At 37.4% G+C, this 17,772-nt stretch overlaps 1 protein-coding gene across 2 annotated transcripts in view; it reads left to right on the top strand.

Moving 5' to 3' along the window:
- Positions 1-10,795, top strand: part of LOC105515243 (cytochrome P450 4X1) — an 82,703-nt gene extending 71,908 nt beyond the window's left edge. For both annotated transcript variants that reach the window (XM_011947030.1, XM_011947023.1), the window contains exons 9-12: positions 6,505-6,638; positions 8,607-8,671; positions 9,463-9,545; positions 10,041-10,795. In XM_011947030.1, coding sequence (XP_011802420.1) covers positions 6,505-6,638; positions 8,607-8,671; positions 9,463-9,545; positions 10,041-10,215 — 457 coding nt within the window. In that variant the 3' untranslated portion in view covers positions 10,216-10,795. The remainder of the gene's footprint in view (positions 1-6,504; positions 6,639-8,606; positions 8,672-9,462; positions 9,546-10,040) is intronic.
- The last annotated feature ends 6,977 nt before the right edge of the window (positions 10,796-17,772 follow it).

Here is a 17,772-nt window from a genome sequence, read left to right as displayed (position 1 = left end):
TGTCACCAATTTTATTCCTTTGGATTGATTTTAGACTTCAAACATAATATTAGATGATATATACTATAGCCGAGTTTAGCAAATATGGACTGAGGACATTTTAAATACTGAGACTTTTTTTATGACTATGATTTATTGTGGGCCCTGTCTTCGATGAGCTCATGGTCTAATACAGGAGACAGGAGACAGACCTCCAGATTGCAGTGTAGCATGATGAGGGCAATGATAGAGATATGTGCTGGCTAGCACAAAGACACAGAAGACAGGTACCTACCCTGGCATGGGAGCTCAAGGAGATTTCCTTGGGTATATGACACTTAAGCTGACTATTATAGGGTAAGTAGGAGTTACCAGGTGGAAACTGTCATCTCTATTTTGCTAGACTTTAAGCATATCTTGCTGTTAATAAAGCCCAGGTTATGCTGTTTGCAAAGATAAAATATGTTCCTGACATAATCTGGTCAAAGGGACAGGAAGATGGAAATGCTAAGGACAACTCAGCAGCATGACCAGATTAAAAACACCATATTTCATATGCAAAAGTCAATTCAATTGGAACATTTGTAAAACCAAATTTGACATTATAAAAGTATATTAGAGATCTCATTTTATAAGGAAATAGAAGCCCTTTCCTACCATAAACTAAAGGTTTAATCTATATAGCACAAAATACAATGTTAAGTAATCATTTTTAATTTTTTTGACTGACAAAAATTGTGCATATACATGTTATATATATGTAGGTATATATATGATATACAACATGATATTTTGATATATGTACACATTGTGGAATGACTAAATCTATCAGTGGACGTGTTCATTAACTCATACTTATTTTTTGTGATGAGGACATTTAAAATCTACCCTCTTAGCAATTTTCAAGTATACAAATTTTTATTAACTCCAGTCACATATTATACCATGCATCTCCTAAACTTATTCCTCCTGTCTGACTGAAATTTTGTATCCTTTGACTAACATCCCTGTAATTCCCCATTCTCCCACAGCCCCTGGTAACCACTGTTCTACTCTCTGCTTCTGTGAGTTCCATGTTTTAGATTTCCACATGTGAGATCATGTGGAATTTGTCTTTCTGTGCCTGGCTTATTTCACTTAGCATAATGTCCTCCAAATTCGTCTCTGTTGTCATAAATGACAAGATACCATCTTTTCTATGGCTAATGAATATTCCATTGTTTATGTATATACCACATTTTCTTTATTCATTTATCCAATGATGGACACTTAAGTTGATTCTGTATCTGGGCTATTGTGAATAATGCTGCAGTGAACATGGGAATGTAGATGTCTCCTCAACACACTGATTTCGTTTTGTTTGGTTGTATATACAGAAGTGGAATTGCTGCATCATATGGTAGTTCTATTTTTAATTTTTTGAGGAAACTCCATACCATTTTCCATATGGCTGTACTAATTTACATTGCCACCAACAATGTATAAGGGTTCTTTTTTCTCCACATCCTCACCAACATTTGTCTTTTTGGTAATAACCATTGTAATGAGCATGAGGTGATGTCTCATTATGGTTTTAATTTACATTTCCCTGATGATTAGCGATGTTGAGCATTCTTTTATATACCCGCTGGCCACTCATATGTCTTCTTTTTAGAAATGTTATTTTAGGTTTTTCTGATTTTTAAATCGAGTTATTTGTTTTCTTGCTATTGAATTGTGTGAGTTCCTCATATATTTTGAATATTAACCCCTTATCAGATATATCATTTGCAAACATGTTCTCCCATCCTTTAAATTGTCTCTTCACTATGTTGATTGTTTCCTTTGTTGTGCAGAAGCTTTTTAGTTTGCTGCAAAACTATTATCTATTTTTTTTTCTGTTGACTATACTTCCAGAGTGGTATCCAAAAAATCATTGCCAAGAATAATATCAAGAAGCTTTCCCTATGTTTTTTTTTTCTAGTAGTTTTATAGTTTCAAGTCATTTGTTTAAATCTTTAATCCATTTTGAGTTGATTTTTGTATATGGAGTGAGATAAAGGTCCACTTTTATTCTTCTACTAGTGCATATCCAGTTTTCTCAACAGCATTTATTGAAGATACTGTCCTTTCACCACTGTATGTTCTTGGCACCTTTGTAGATCAGTTGACAGTAAATGTGTGGGTGTATTTCTGGGCTCTTCATCCTGTTTTATTAGTTTATATGTCTCTTTTTTTAGAAGCACTATGCTGTTTTGGTGACTAGAGCTCTGTAGTCAATTTCAGATCAGGTAGTATGATGCCTCCAGCTTTGCTCTTTTTGCTCAAAACTGCTTTGGCTATTTGAGTTTTTATGATTCCATCAAATTTTAGGGGTTTTTTTTCAATTACGGTGAATAATGCCATTGGAATTTTGATGGAGATTGCACTGAATCTTTGGATAGTGTGGATATTTTAACAGTATTAATGCTTCCAATTCTTGAACACAGGGTATTTTTCAAATTGTGTTTTCTTCAATTTCTTTCACCAGTGTTTTTGTCTTTATTTAATTGTTTTATTTCCCTAGATTTTGGGGTAACAAGTGGTGTTTGGTAATGAGTAAGTTCTTTAGTGGTGATTTATGAGATTTTGGTGTACCCGTCACCCAAGCAGTATACACTGTACCCAATTTGTAGTCAGTCTTGTATCCCTCACCTCCCTCCCACCATTTCCCCCAAGTCCCCAAAGTCCATTGTATCATTCTTACGCCTTTGCATCCTCATAGCTTAGCTCCCACTTAGGAGTGAGAACATCTAATGTTTGGTTCTCCATTCCTAAGTTACTTCACTTAGAATATTGGTTTCCATTTCCATCCAGGTTGCTGCAAATACCTTTATTTTGTTCCTTTTCATGGCTGAACAGTATTCCATTGTATATACATCCTACAATTTCTTTATCCACTATTGATTGATGGGCATTTGGGCTGGTTCCATATTTTTACAATTGTGAATTGTGCTGCTACAAACATGCAGGTGCAAGTGTCTTTTTCATATAATGACTTCTTTTCCTCTGGGTAGATACCCAGTAGTGGGATTGCTGGATCAAATGGTAGTTCTACTTTTAGTTCTTTAAGGAATCCCCACACTGTTTTCCATAGTGGTTGTACTAGTTTACATTTCCACCAGCAATGTGGAAGTGTTCCCTGTTCACTATATCCACACCAACATCTATTATTATTTGATTTTTTTGTTATGGCCATTCTTGCAGGAGTAAGGTGGTACTGCATTGTGGTTTTGATTTGCATTTCCCTGATCATTAGTGATGTTGAGCATTTTTTCATATATTTGTTGGCCATTTGTACATCTTCTTTTGAGAATTATCTATTCATGTCCTTTGTCCATTTTTTGATGGGATTTTTTTTTTCTTGCTAATTTGTTTGAGTTCCCTGTAGATTCCGGATATTAGACCTTTGTTGGATGTATAGGTTGTGAAGATTTTCTCCTACTCTTTGGGTTTTCTGTTTACTCTGCTGATTATTTCTTTTGCTGTGCAGAAACGTTTTAGTTTAATTAAGTCCCACTATTTATCTTTTTGTTGTTTTAGTTGTTTGGGGTTGTTTTGTTTTGTTTTGTTTTAGCTTGGTTTTCCATCTGCTTTTGGGTTCTTGGTCATGAAGTCTTTGCCTAAGCCAATATCCAGAAGAGTTTTTCTGATCTTCTAGAATTTTTACAGTTAAGGTCTTAGATTTAAGTCTTTGATCCATCTTGAGTTGATTTTTGTATAAGGTGAGAGATGAGAATCCAGTTTCATGCTTCTACATGTGGTTAGCCAATTATCCCAGCAAGTTTGTTGAATAGGGTTAATATTTGCTTTATATATTTAGGTGTTCCTATTTTGGGTACATATTTATTTACAACTATCATATCCTCCTGATTGATTGACCCCTTTCTCATTATATAATGGTCTTCTTGTCTCTTTTTACAGTTTTTGTCTTAAAGCCTAAAATTTAAGCTACCTTTGCTCTCTTTTGGTTTCTATTTGCATGGAATATTTTTTCCAACCCTTCACATTCCCTCTATGTGTGTTCTTAAAGATGAAATGAGAATCTGTAGAGGCATAGGCTTGGGTCTTGTTTTTTTTTTTTTTTTCATTCATTCATTCAGCCACCCTTTTGATTAGAGAATTTAATTCATTTGTATTCAAGGTAATTATTGACAGACAAGGACTTACTACTGCCATTTTGTTAATTGTTTTCTTATTGTTTTATAGATCTTTTGTTCCTTTCTTCCTCTCTTACTCTTTTCCTTTGTGATTAGGTGCTTTTCTCTGGTGATGTACTTTGATTTTTACTTTTTATCTTTGGTTGCTTTACTATAGGTTTTTGCTTTGTGGTTACTATGAGGCTTACATGAAGCATAGTTATAAAAGGCTATTTTAAACTGATAACAGCTTAACTTTCCACACTTAAAAAAACCCATACACTTTTACTCTGCCAACTGCCCTCCATTTTAGGTCTTTGATGTCATAATTTACCTAGTTTTGGAGATGTGTCCCCTTATTTTGTATCCCTTAACAAATTATTGTAGCAACAGTTATTTTTATAGTTTTGGCTTTTAACTTTATACTAGAGATAGAAGTAATTAACATACCACCACTACATTATTAGGGTATTCTAAATTGACTATGTATTTACCTTTACCAGTGAGATTTTTGTTTTCAGTTTTCATGTTGTTAATTAGTATTCTTTCATTTGAACTTGGAGAATTCATATTAGTGTTTTTTGTAAGGTAGGTCTAGTAGTGGTGAACACCCTTAACTTTTGTTTATCTGGAGATATCTATCTTTCCTACATTTTGAAAGATAACTTTTGTTCCATGATTGAAATGGACAAAATTTTTTTTTAATTATGCAAAGTGCCAGGGTAAGCAGAATTACTCTTTTTTTTTGAGACCAAGTTTCGCTCTTGTTGCCCAGGCTGGAGTGCGGTGGCACGATCTCGGCTCACTGCAACCTCTGCCTCCCGGGTTCAAGCAATTCTCCTGCCTCAGCCTTCCTGAGTAACTGGGATTACAGGCATGCGCCACCATGCCCGGCTAATTTTGTATTTTTAGTAGAAATGTGGTTTCACTGTGTTGGCCAGGCTGGTCTCAAACACCTGACCTCAGATGATCCACCCGCCTAGGCCTCCCAAAGTGCTGGGATTACAGGTGTGAGCTACTGCGCCCAGCCAGAATTACTTTTATTTATCCTGAGCTCAAGTGAGGAAGAAAGAATTCAAAATTAGAATTTCACATTATCTAATGGTCAAAGCCTACATTCAAAATAAGTAATCAGAAAAACATATAAAAACACAGTAAGGTAAACAGACTATATGCAGTCATTTTATTTAACCCAATCTGACTAGGTAGGATGCAAATTTAAAAAAAAAAAAAAAAACTTTATTCTTCTCCCACTTACAAACTTTAAACTTGCTTTGTGGAGAAAGTTCTTTATCTCTGGGGAAGATTCCTGAGTGGGTCTCATAGAGTTCTCATTCATTTAAATCACAAGAACAGTCTTATGTCAGTAATTAAACTGTCTGGCCCAGTATGGTAATGAAACTTTCAAATGCTTATCCACTTGAGCTTTTCTTTCCATCCCGGCTTAGTACTTCTTTGGGCCTAGAAGCCAGCAGTGGGCAAGGGGTTTATCGTTGACTTATTCTTACCAGCTCCCCAATACCCAGTAGCTGCTGTTTCTGGCCCTTCCAGGAATGGTTTTAGGAGGAAAGGGGATAAGGACTAAAGGGCTGGTAATATTGTGATCATACCAAATGGCTTGGTGGATATTCCATGCTTCCCTTTCTCTCAAGGAGAAACTCCCTTTCTTGGAGACTCTCTGACTAGGACTTTCCAGTGGTGATTCAGGGTACAAGAGAATCTTTGTCCTTAGGCAGAGTCTTTTTCAAGCTGGTCCCAGAGCTCTCCCTCTTGCCAGTTAATTGGTTCAAAGACACAGTTGCACATCCTTGCCTTGCCTCTGCTGCTGTCCTCTGCCTTTCTGTCTGTTCTGAGTTACAGCCTTTCACATTAGTCCTGTACTCCCCAATCTCCAAGGACCACAAGTCAGATCATCTAAGTGATTCTCTTGAAGCCTCTTGTTTAAGATGGGGGAAGCACCCTTCCTTTTCCATGGCACTCTGGCATTCCAACAACACTTTAAAGAATTTTTTCTCTCAAAATTCTTAAGCATCTCCTCTTCAATCTTTTGCCATTTTTTTGCATTATTACTTTATATAGTGAACTAAGAGTTGCAAAACTGGTTTTCAGAAATCTCCTTAGCAAATGTTTTACTAGTAGTTTAGCAGCTCACTTTATAGTAAAGATATATGATATATTTATTTGGTTCCTCTGCCTCTGGGGCCTCAGCTCATCCTGAGGCAGAGAGTCCCATTTTAAAATTCTGTTACATAGACCAGTGACAAATTGGCTTTAACCTGAGGGTAATAATTACCAGGAACAAACATAAAACAGAAAAAAATTAAACTGGATATGATATCTGAGTCCCTTCCCTCCCTCATCCTCACAGGGACCAGCTGGATGAGATGTCGTACACCACAATGTGCATCAAGGAGACGTGCCGATTGATTCCTGCAGTCCCATCCATTTTCAGAGATCTCAGCAAGCCACTTACTTTCCCAGATGGATGCACATTGCCTGCAGGTCTTTACGTTCTTTTCCTAAGCAGTTCCTAGAGGCTGTGGGATCCTGGAGACCACAGTGACAAAGATTAGTGAGTCTCTTAACACTTGGAGAAATCAAAAGATAATGCTAACAAGTGGCTTAGGTTTAATCACCTATGAGGAGCTCAGAGGATAATGCTTTGATCAGATGTGAATTTCAATGACTTTCCCAAAGGCACATAGCCAGTTGCAGCAAAGCTAAGCCCAGAATCCATGTCTCTGGAATCCAATCCAGGGTCTCTTCCATTGTGGGACATCATTTCTAAGATAACCTTTGTTTGACTGAGTTTGAAACCCAGCTGAAATTTCATGGAAAATAGCACCAGTATCTTTATCTGAAAGACCAAGGGAGATCTTTGACCTCATCATCATATCACCTTTATAAATGTGCAACATTTAATAGTTCATATAGAGCCTTCAAATCCATTATCTCATTTTTCCCCTTGGATTCCAGTGTTAATAGATGCTTATACAATGACTTACAGTTTGCTGAACACATTTAAATACTTTTGATGTGGCCAGAAATCCAGAGGGAGCCCCAGTGTATAGATGAGGTTAACTGATGTGAGCAGAGCTAGAACTTGGGCAGAGGCCCTGAGTCTGGAGCCTAGAGCTCTTCGGAACAACACAAGTTTCTGAGCAGGGCTTATAGGAAGCAGAGGGGTCATGTGAGATATATTTTCACTTATCTGATTCAATGTTCTATTAATTCGTGTCTTAGGAAGCAAGCCAACAGGATTGCTTGTGGCAGACACCTATAGCCTGTTACTGTAACTTTGCTGACAGACCCAGAATTAATTTCTGGAAACTAGAATTATTTCTGGAAACCAAATAACCCTCAAATTCTCTCTCCTTTGTTTTGTACTCTGTTTCTCCCCAAACCACATGGATATTTGCCAAAATTGTTTCTACTTTCCATATGTGAACAGCACCAGTAGAAATTTGTCACTGGATCTGCATGATGGAATCAGAGTTCTGTGCTTTTTTTTTTCTTTTTTCTTTTCCTCTAGAGATGGACTCTTGCTATATAGCCCAGAATGGAAGATAGTGGTGTCATCTCTGCTCACTTCTACCTCTGCCTCCCAGGTTTAGGCAATTCTCCTGCCTCAGCCTCCCAAGTAGCTGGGATTATAGGTGCATACCATCACGCCTGGATAATTTTTGTATTTTTATTAGAGATGGGATTTCACCATGTTGGCCAGGCTGGTCTCAAGCTCCTGACCTTGAGACCAGCCCTCCTCAGCCTCCCAAAGTGGTGGGATTACAGGCGTGAGCCACTGCGCCCAGCCAGTTCTGTGCTTTAATACCCAAACTGTCTCCAGGAGGAGCTTAATAGTCCATTAATAGGTATTTAGGCCAGGCACAGTGGCTGACGTATATAATCCCAATATTTTGTGAGGCCAAGGTGGGAAGATTCCTTGAGGTTGGGAGTCTGAGATTAGTCTGGGCAACGTAGGGACACCCTGTCTTTACAAACAAAAAATCACCAGGCATGGTGTTGCATGCGTATATTCCTGCCTTTGGGGGGCTGAGGCAAGAGGATCACTTGAGCTCAGAAGTCAAGGTTACTGTGAGCAATGCTCACGCCATTGCTCTCCAGCCTGAGTGACAGAGCCAGACCCTGACTCTAAACAAAAACAAAAAACAAATATTTAAGTAATTTCCAAACATAGCAGAAAACATAAGCATGGTTTATCACTTCGATATGACACCAACAGCTACTTAAGATAGAATCATGAATTAAGTAAATTGTGTGGAAAGCTAAGGTGCCAACCCAAGCCGCATCTTCTTAGGTGTTCCTCACTGGTGTCATCAGCTACAGGAGGCAGAGCATTGCCAGGAGCTAGCTCTTCCCTTCAAAAACCAAAGTCTTGTTTAAGAGCAGTATAACAGTAGCCCACAACTTGCTGTTTCTCCTGCAAACTCTTTTATTTCCCTCCTTTCTCAGGGATCACCGTGGTTCTTAGTATTTGGGGTCTTCACCACAACCCTGCTGTCTGGAAAAACCCAAAGGTATGATTCTCTCTTGTACATAAATATTTCCAAGAATTAATGCTGTGCAAGTCACTTTTTGGTAGCTAAGCACAGAAGTGGCTATATAATTAAGGGAAATGACACAAAGTAAACAAAATAAACATAAAAGCCAAAAGAAATGTAAAACTATTCTATGTTCTTGAAACACTCTTGACGCGTATCAGTGATTTCTTTTACAAAAGCCACTAAGGTTTAAGATCTATTACATGTAATAGGAAGCTGGCGTATATGTCTCTGTAACAATTGGCCACATAATCATTTAGGCTTGATTTCTAAGTGGATGCACATCCATTTCTAAGTGGATGTATCTCCATAGTGAAAATAATACCACTTGCCATAGTATTTTTGTTTCCCTGGGTATCAGACAAATCAACTGGGAGGCTGTAAAGTCTACAGGTATGAAGGTGCACTGCCCAGTGTAGTAGCCACGGGCCACATACGGCTACTGAGCACATGAAATGTGGCCAGTTGGAATTGAGTTGTGCTGTAAGTGTAAAATATGCGCTGGATTTTGAAGATGTAGTACCCTAAAAAAATGTGAAACATTTCCTTTTAGTAATTATTTATATTGATTACAGGTTGGAATGAAAATTTTTGATTAAATAAACTCTATTAAGATTAATTTCACGTTTTAAAAATGTGGCCACCAGAACATTTTAAATTACACATGCAGTTCACGTTATATTTCTCTTGATCTGTGCTAGGTAGTAGGTGAAGAAATGTGTTCATGTTGTTTTGGGGATGGTGATGGGGTTGTCCTCTCATTTCAGGTCTTTGACCCCTTGAGGTTCTCTCAGGAGAATTCTGATCAGAGACACCCCTATGCCTACTTACCATTCTCAGCTGGATCAAGGTGAGAACAATTTGAGGTTGCTCAAAGTACCCAAAGATGTTTACTTGAGAGTAGTTGATTCCTTTCAGCTCCTCAGCTCTATAAATTCTTCCAGGGAACCATAGATCTTGGTGCCTATTTGAGCCCCAAAGGATCAGTTAGTTTTACAAAGGACAGTCCTATTCTCTGTCACATCCTTTTTGGCTATGCCTCGAAAGCAGTCCCACAATGTAAGCTACTGCTCATAGGCTTAATGCAGTCCACCTTCAAAGCGAGAGAAATAATTTCATGAGTAACTCCAACTGCCACCTTGTTATAGGGAAGGCATCATGTTGGAGCCTCCCAGCTCACATTCTCACAGTAAACAATTTAAGTCTAAAGTTCAAAAGTTTAAATGGCATTTGGTGGAAAAATGTCGTGTTACCATGTACTTCAGACTTCTTGTGCTAGTATTTTAATATAGTCAGAAGAAACATCATTTTTTCACGTATCACTTTCTTTCCCTCTTGTCTTCAGGAACTGCATCGGGCAGCAGTTTGCCATGGTTCAGTTAAAGGTGACCATTGCTTTGATTCTGCTCCACTTTAGAGTGACTCCAGACCCCACCAGGCCTCCTACTTTCTCCAGCCATTTTATCCTCAAGCCCAAGAATGGGATGTATTTGCAGCTGAAGAAACTCTCTGAATGTTAGATCTCAGGGTACAATGATTAAATATACTTTGTTTTTAAGTTAAATTTACAGCTAATGATCCAAGCAGATAGAAAGGGATCAGTGTATGGTGGGAGGATTGGAGGTTGGTGGGATAGGGGTCTCTGTGAAGCTACACATGATCCAAAATCATTTCTAGGTACACAGTGTGTCAGCTAGATCTGTTTCTATATGACTTTGGGATATCTTCAGATCTTTTCTGTTAAATTTTCATTACTGTTAATGCTATATACACCAATAGACTTTCCTATATTTTCTGTTGTTTTTAAAATAGTTTTCAGAATTATGCAAGTAATAAGTGCATGTATGCTCACTGTCAAAAATTCCCAACACTAGAAAAGCATGTAGAATAAAAATTTTAAATCTCACTTCACGTAGCCTAGATTCCATGCCCTGACCAATCCTACTGCTTTTCCTGAAAACAGAATAATTTGGTGTGCATTCTTTCAGGCTGTTTCCTATACATTTTATATGTAAAATATAGCAATGTGTTCATATAGATGTGATTATTCCTATATTGTTATTGATTTTTTCACTTAATAAATATTCACCTTATCCCTTATCATGGCTTTATGGTATTCTGTAGTATGAATGTACTATAATTTATTTAACTATTTTCCTTATTGGGCATTTAAGTTATTTCTGGTTTTTTAAAAACATGTTTGTTGGCCATTTATGTTTATATTTGTTTTGTTCTCTGTGATTTGTCTGTACACTGTTTATGCTTGTTTTTCTGTGGAATTGTCTTTTTCTTATTGATTTTTATGAGTTCTTTATATATTGTGGATAATAATCCTTGATTATAACTATTTTTTGTAATTTTTCCCATTCTGTCACTTTTTATAAAAAACTGTATTTATGATGTCTTTTACTATATAGAACCTTTTAAATTTTCATGAAGTAAGATACTTACATTTTTTAAGGTTTCTGGGTTTTGAGCCCTGGATAAGAAAGCCTTTATCTGGAATATTATATATTCTGCATGTTTTCCTGGTGGTAATCTTGTACAGTCTAAAGGGAAATGTCTTCATAATTTCCAGATTCATCACTCATTTGAGCCTAATCAGAAATTTAGACTTGTCTTTAAGTGCAGGAGGAGGCCTTTGAAGGGCTTTCATCAGAGGTGAGATACGAGGTGAATTACATTTTAAGCAAGTTTTACATCCATTATACGGAGATTAAGTAGGTGCATTAGAAGGGGCAAGAGTGGGGAAACAGGGAAACCAGTTAGGAAGCTGTTGCAATGTACAGAGGAGAGATAGTGGTGGCTTGGCAAGGGTGAAGTTGAAGAGAAATGAATGTGAAATGGATTTGGGTGGCATTTGGTAAAGAAGCTAGGACTCATTAATTGATTGGAAATAGGTGGTTAGGGACTGGGGGAAATCTAAGATTAGGAAGACTAACCAAAGATATCCTATTTGATTATAGGAACAATTTTGACAGTACTTGTGACTGGTTTGCTCTCACTATGCAGTCATCAATACTTTGCCTTGCTGGACATTTCGATTATGACTAAATCCTATAGTAAAAGTGGTGTAGGCCCCTGAGGCATCTAATAAGGAGAGAGGCTAAGTATGAGAAAGAAGGTAGCTTGTGAGACCAAGAATTCCCTTAACCACATAGAAGAGTCGCCATGCTTAGTATGACAAAACTCATATCCTGCCAAGAGTTTATAAGGGGATAGAGAGGATTCAGTTCTCAAAGGTAGTGGCCTCAAATACCCCATATAAAAATATCTGGCAGGGTTCAAATAACTGATATAGATCCTATTTTCCTGTTGCTTCCTCTGTGTCCATATGCACTATTTGGGAAGATAACTGTATTAGCCTATTTTCACACCACTATAGAGATACTACCGAAGACTGGGTTATTTATAAGAAAAGAGGTTTGACTCACAGTTCGGCATGGCTGGGGAGGCCTCAGGAAACTTACAACCATGGGAAAAGGGGAAGCAGGAACGTTTTACATGGCAGTAGGTGACAGAGCTAGCATTTGAAGAAGGAACCATCAAACACTTATAAAACCCTCAGGTCTCTGGGTACTCACTGTCATAAGCACAGCATGGAGGAAACCACCTCCATGATCCAGTCACCTCCCTCCCTCCACATGTGGAGATTACAGGTCCTTCCCTCAACACATGGGGATTACAGTGAGATTTGGGTGGGGATGCAGAGCCAAACCATATCAATCACCAATAATTGGGGGCAGCTTTCCCTGACCACCAGTTTAATTTGTAACCTATGTCCAGTGCTTTAGCATGGAGTAAGGGTAAGTGGAAGCCTACAGCCCCTATGGTCATGTGTGCTTGGTGCATTCTGGAACTTACAGCAGTAATTATATTTGTGGTGAGCCTTGCCATTTTCTTTATAAATTAACTCAGATGGCCTGGGGGAAATTTGAATGACTCTTAATTGCTGAACAGTAAATGATGTGACACCCTTCCTAGTCAGTCCTACCCTTTATACTGCTTCTATTTTAAAGGACACATCCCAGTCCGTGTTTAAAACATAAGCTATTTGTGGCAAAGATGACTCAACATCCCTTGAACATCCTTCCTCCACTCCTACAGAAACAGAAATGTTAGCTGAGCACGTGGTTGCCATAATTCCTGGCCTGTCTTTCAATAATATGTGTCATGTGACTAGATTTTGAGCAGAACTGTGAGCAGAAGTGATGTGTACAACAGCAAGCTAATATCTTCAAAAGGAAAAATGCATGCCTTCCCTTTCCCTTTTATCTCCTTCCCACTTTCGTAAAGGCGACTGGTGGCAGGAGCTAGAGCAGCTATCTTAGATCTTTCACTGAAAGCCGTATGTTGAAAAGAGCAGGACAATAGTGTAGAAGGAGCCTAGGTGCCAGGATGACCTTGTAGAGCAAACTACTTGACTACCTCTGGACCACCTAACTTCAAAAGACATTTATGTAGGAGACAAATGAATTATTATCTTGTTGAAACTCCTCTATACAGGACCTTTTTGTTAAAGTAAGCTGTCAGCTGTTACTGGTGTGATCAGTGCTTTCTTTTCATTTCCTGTCTATCCTGATAATCAAGATCAGTTTGCTTTTACTTGGTACAAACAGTATGTTTCTACTGTTTGTTTCAGGGCTGTTTATAATAACAATGGAAAATTGCTGGACAATACCTATATTGTTATTGATTTTTTTCACTTAATAAAAGTTACCTCATTCCTTATCATGGTTTCATGGTATTCTGTAATATGAGTGTACTATAATTTATTTAACTATTTTCCTTATTTAATATTTAAGTTATTTAAAATTTTAAAAACATTTGTTGGCCATTTATGTTTATCTTTGTATTGTTCTCTGTGATTTGTCTGTATACTGTCTATGTTTGTTTTTCTATAGAGTTGTCTTTTTCTTATTGATTTTTATGAGTTCTTTATATATTGTGGATAATAATCCTTGGTTATAACTCTTCTTTGTGATTTTTTTCCCATTCTGTTACTTTTTATAAAAACCGTTAAGAGGTTCATGAGAAAAGAAAGGAGTAGTTTTCATTACCAAATATCCAGTTGTAAACCAGGAATGGAGGGGGTGGGCAAGCATCCTGAAGGAGCCACATAGGCTTGGACAAAATACTGTGACTCTCTCTTCTTGTTCCCTCAACTGGGAGGTGACACACAAGCAAAAAAGAGTGCTCAGTTTCTTGAACAGTAACTTAAACTTTTTCTGTAAAGTATAATATGTCCAACCAAGTTGCCAGTTATATCAAGTGTCGTTTTTATTTTTTACCTTTTCTGAATCATAGATATTTTCCCAAATAGGAAGAATATCATGGATCTTCTCCAGAAACTTGTACATGCTGCTAGCACCAACAGTGTGTCTATGATTTCATGGCATTGGTCAGCCATGAACCCATGTCTAGACCCAATTGAGAGCCCTTCCTCAGCCTAAGTATTAAGAACTTTGGCAGTGTCCCTGTCTAGTAATGGAGGCACCCATTAGCTCAGGAAGCAAGTCATTTCATCCTTAGGCAGCTACCATTCACAAAAGTGTTTCAGAATACTGAACCCAAACCTTTCTTACGACTTTCGCCCATTGGCACACTTAAAATTTCTTTACAAATTGATAGTTTTCAGAGTTCTTTTATTACATTTATATAATTGAATCTGTACCACCCGCCTTGTGATGTAGGTAGTATTATTATTACACTCAATTCCAGATGAGTAAAGAGGAGTTCAGCAAGATCAGGTGACATACCCAAGACCTCTCAGTCATTGAATAGCAGACCCAAAACTCTTGGAGCCTTGGCAACTATTTATGTATTTAGAGACAGTTCTCATGTCTTTCTAAGTCCCCAGTGTTTTGGGTCTATGGTGTTGGCAAATCAGATGAAGGCTTTCACTAACATCCACTACCACAGTCAACATGCGGAGACCTGAGGGTGTTCATGGCAGTCACCCTGGAACCAACTGTCTTCTGCAGCTATTCCCACAAGCTAAATTTTAGAAAATTTGGGTTTTAGGGTTCAAGTCACATTTGATTTCAAATCCTGGCTCCACTTCCTAGTAGCTGAATAATCTCCATGAGCTGTAGTTTTCTCCTATCAAACTGACCATAGCAACACTTCCTTCATAATGTTATCGAGAAGATGAAAGGAGAGTTCTTACGTAAAGGCATAGTATAGTGTCTGTTATAGAGTAGACATTCAATAAAGTTTTGTTTCCTTATGGGAGTCTGAGACATATCGTTCTGGCTTTATTTCCATATTTGTGGTTTCCTGTGTTATTTGCTATTTGAAAACAGCATCTTTATTGTTCTGATCTCTTTGGGGGCCAGGGAAATTTATCTTTCTATTGGTTTAGAAGATATCATGGACAACTGTGCTCTTTTCTGCATCCATAGAGACAAGATGGTATCCCTTACCAGAAGGCATTGCCTTGATGCAATCTTTTGTCCAGTCTACCTAATTTTTTCAATTCCTTAAAGAAATTTTAAGTCTCTGGATTAGCATACATTTGAATGCTTAACATAATATTACAAAACATTTTAATGGAAATCATTCAATAGGAATATAAAATAATCTAGAAAGTGTGTCAGTAAATGGGAAATCAATATTTAATTGTCAAAGATTTCATTCATGTGCATTTCCGAAATGCAGGGCTGGGATGGGGAAAGAACAGGAAGAGCTGCTAGTGATTGGTAGGCACAGGTTATTTTATGTATTTTTTAAAAGAAGATGAGTTTTGTCTTCTTTACATGACATTCACCGTAGGGTCTGTAGTGGTAATTTATATGAATGCAACTCTTACATTTAAAGATCAATGAGGAAAATGGAAACTGCAGTAGGTAGTTCAAACACAGGAATATAACACAAGGAATTGTTTCTGTAAGTGTTGGAAGACTGAAAAAGAAAAAAAAAAAGCAACTGTGCTCAGCTATCTAAGGAGGGCACCCTGCATGGCAGCAACAAAACCATAAACAAAAACAAAGAATGAATGTTATTAAAGTCAGGGAAACATTCACATCTTGGAAAAAGAGAGGGGGTTTGTGATGGGAAGGCAGACATGAGGTTTTTAGCAGTGCTGGTAATATGCAATTTTTCTTTTAAACCAGGGTTGCAACTATATGGCTGTTTGTTAGACAACATTTTAAGCTGTACATCTGTTCCCTGTACTTTTTGAATGTGTTCTATGTTTCACCATTTTAAAAGTTTTTAAAACATGATCAGTTTGGTTTTATTAACACCATGAAATACACAGCAGCTCAAGGATAATCATAATTGTGGGGTGGCAGTGTTTAAGGTTCAGAGATGGTGATAAGGAAGAGGGGTGTGAATTTTCTTTCATATCAAGTGGTTGAACATCTTACTTGCAATCTAAGGTGGTAAAAGCTGGAGTCCTAAGAAGTCCATTTGCATCTTGGAGAAAGAGGGGTTTGTTATATTCCTGCCTTCTGTGACATAATGAAGGCAGGCAGACTATTCCTTCTGCAATTGTACCATTGCCTGAAGTGAGGAAAGGAATAAAATAGGGCATACTGAATACTGTGTGATTGACACAATGTTTTTCTATATAAAAACTAGTGATAATCTTTAAATAACATAGGACTCTAGCCTGCACCCTTACCCTTCCAAATGCATACAGACTATCTCAATGCACAATAACTCACTGATACCAGAAGAGAGAAATAATCAAATGTATAAGGAGAAAATTCAGGATGAAATAGGCATATGGATCTTACCAGGTAATAGAAGATCTGTCCCCTAGGAGTTCCCTGATTTCATCTCAGCATCTCTGCTGATGCTCAGGTACTTTGCCAAGCAGTAAAGGATCCAGGAGATAGCACTGGATGTGGTGTCATGTCCTGCAATCGAGAACGTTTTCACTTCAGCCTGGAGATCAACTTCAGAGAAGTCTTTGGTGTTTTCGCTCTAAAAAATTACAGTAATGATCTTTATCCAAAGCTGGCTATGGATTGTTATCTTTTTCAATTGTAGCAATGATGATACAAAAAGTGTTTTAAATTCAAAATTAATACAACTAATTTGGAATATATTTTTCTATTTTACTTTTTTTCAAACCTTAACAGAACACCAGGCGATGTAAAAAGAAATGACTGAACAGAATTCCACTGGCCAGAATAAATCAAGAGTCCCTCTGACATTTGTATTTTTTGATTTATTAATTCTACTTAAAGGAATAAACTCTAAGAAAATGTTTAAAAATTGCACAAGAGATTTATGTACAAGAATGTTTAATACCATAGTCAAAAGAAGGGAAGACCGTAAGTGGCCAAAAATAGGGAAAGGTAAAATAAAGTACGGACCACCCATAAAATGGGACATTATGTAGTAACTAAAATTATGTCTTTGAATAACTTCTTAATGATAAGGGAAAAGCTCATGATTTAATATTAGGTGAAAAGAGAAGTATTAGAAATGTATTACATAGGTATATGTGAGATAATAGTAACTTAAAAATATACAAGTTGAATAGACAAAATATTGAAGGAAACTAGTAGTATTACCAAATGGGATTTAATTTGGCAGGCAGTTTTAATTTCCTTTACTGTCTGTTTAATTTTGTTTAACAATTAATGTGTACTATTTTTCCACCAACAACAGGCAAGCCAAGAGCCAAATCATGAATGAGCTCCCATTCAAAACTGCCACAAAAGAATAAAATATCTAGGAATATATCTAACAGGGGAAGTGAAGGACGTTTTCGAGAAGAACTACAAACCACAGCTCAAAGAAATCTGAGATGGCACAAACAAGTGGGAAAACATTCCATGCTCTTGAGTAAGAAGAATCAATATCATGAAAATGGCCATATTGCCCAAAGCAATTTATAGATTCAATGCTATTCCCCTTAAAGTACTATTGAGATTCTTCATAGAATTAGAAAATCTTTTAAAATTCATATAGGACTGGGTGCAGTGGCTCACACCTGTAATCCCAGCACTTTGGAAGGCCGAGGCGGGAGGATCACTTGAGGTCAGGAGTTCAAGACCAGCCTGGCCAACATGATGAAACCCCATCTCTACTAAAAATACAAAAATTAGCCAGGCATGATG

Source organism: Colobus angolensis, unplaced genomic scaffold (assembly GCF_000951035.1).
Source record: "Colobus angolensis palliatus isolate OR3802 unplaced genomic scaffold, Cang.pa_1.0 Scaffold106, whole genome shotgun sequence".
In the NCBI taxonomy this organism is placed as follows: Eukaryota; Metazoa; Chordata; class Mammalia; order Primates; family Cercopithecidae; genus Colobus; species Colobus angolensis.
The sequence above is the reverse complement of the archived record's forward strand: the minus strand, read 5'-3'. Positions and strand labels throughout refer to the sequence as shown.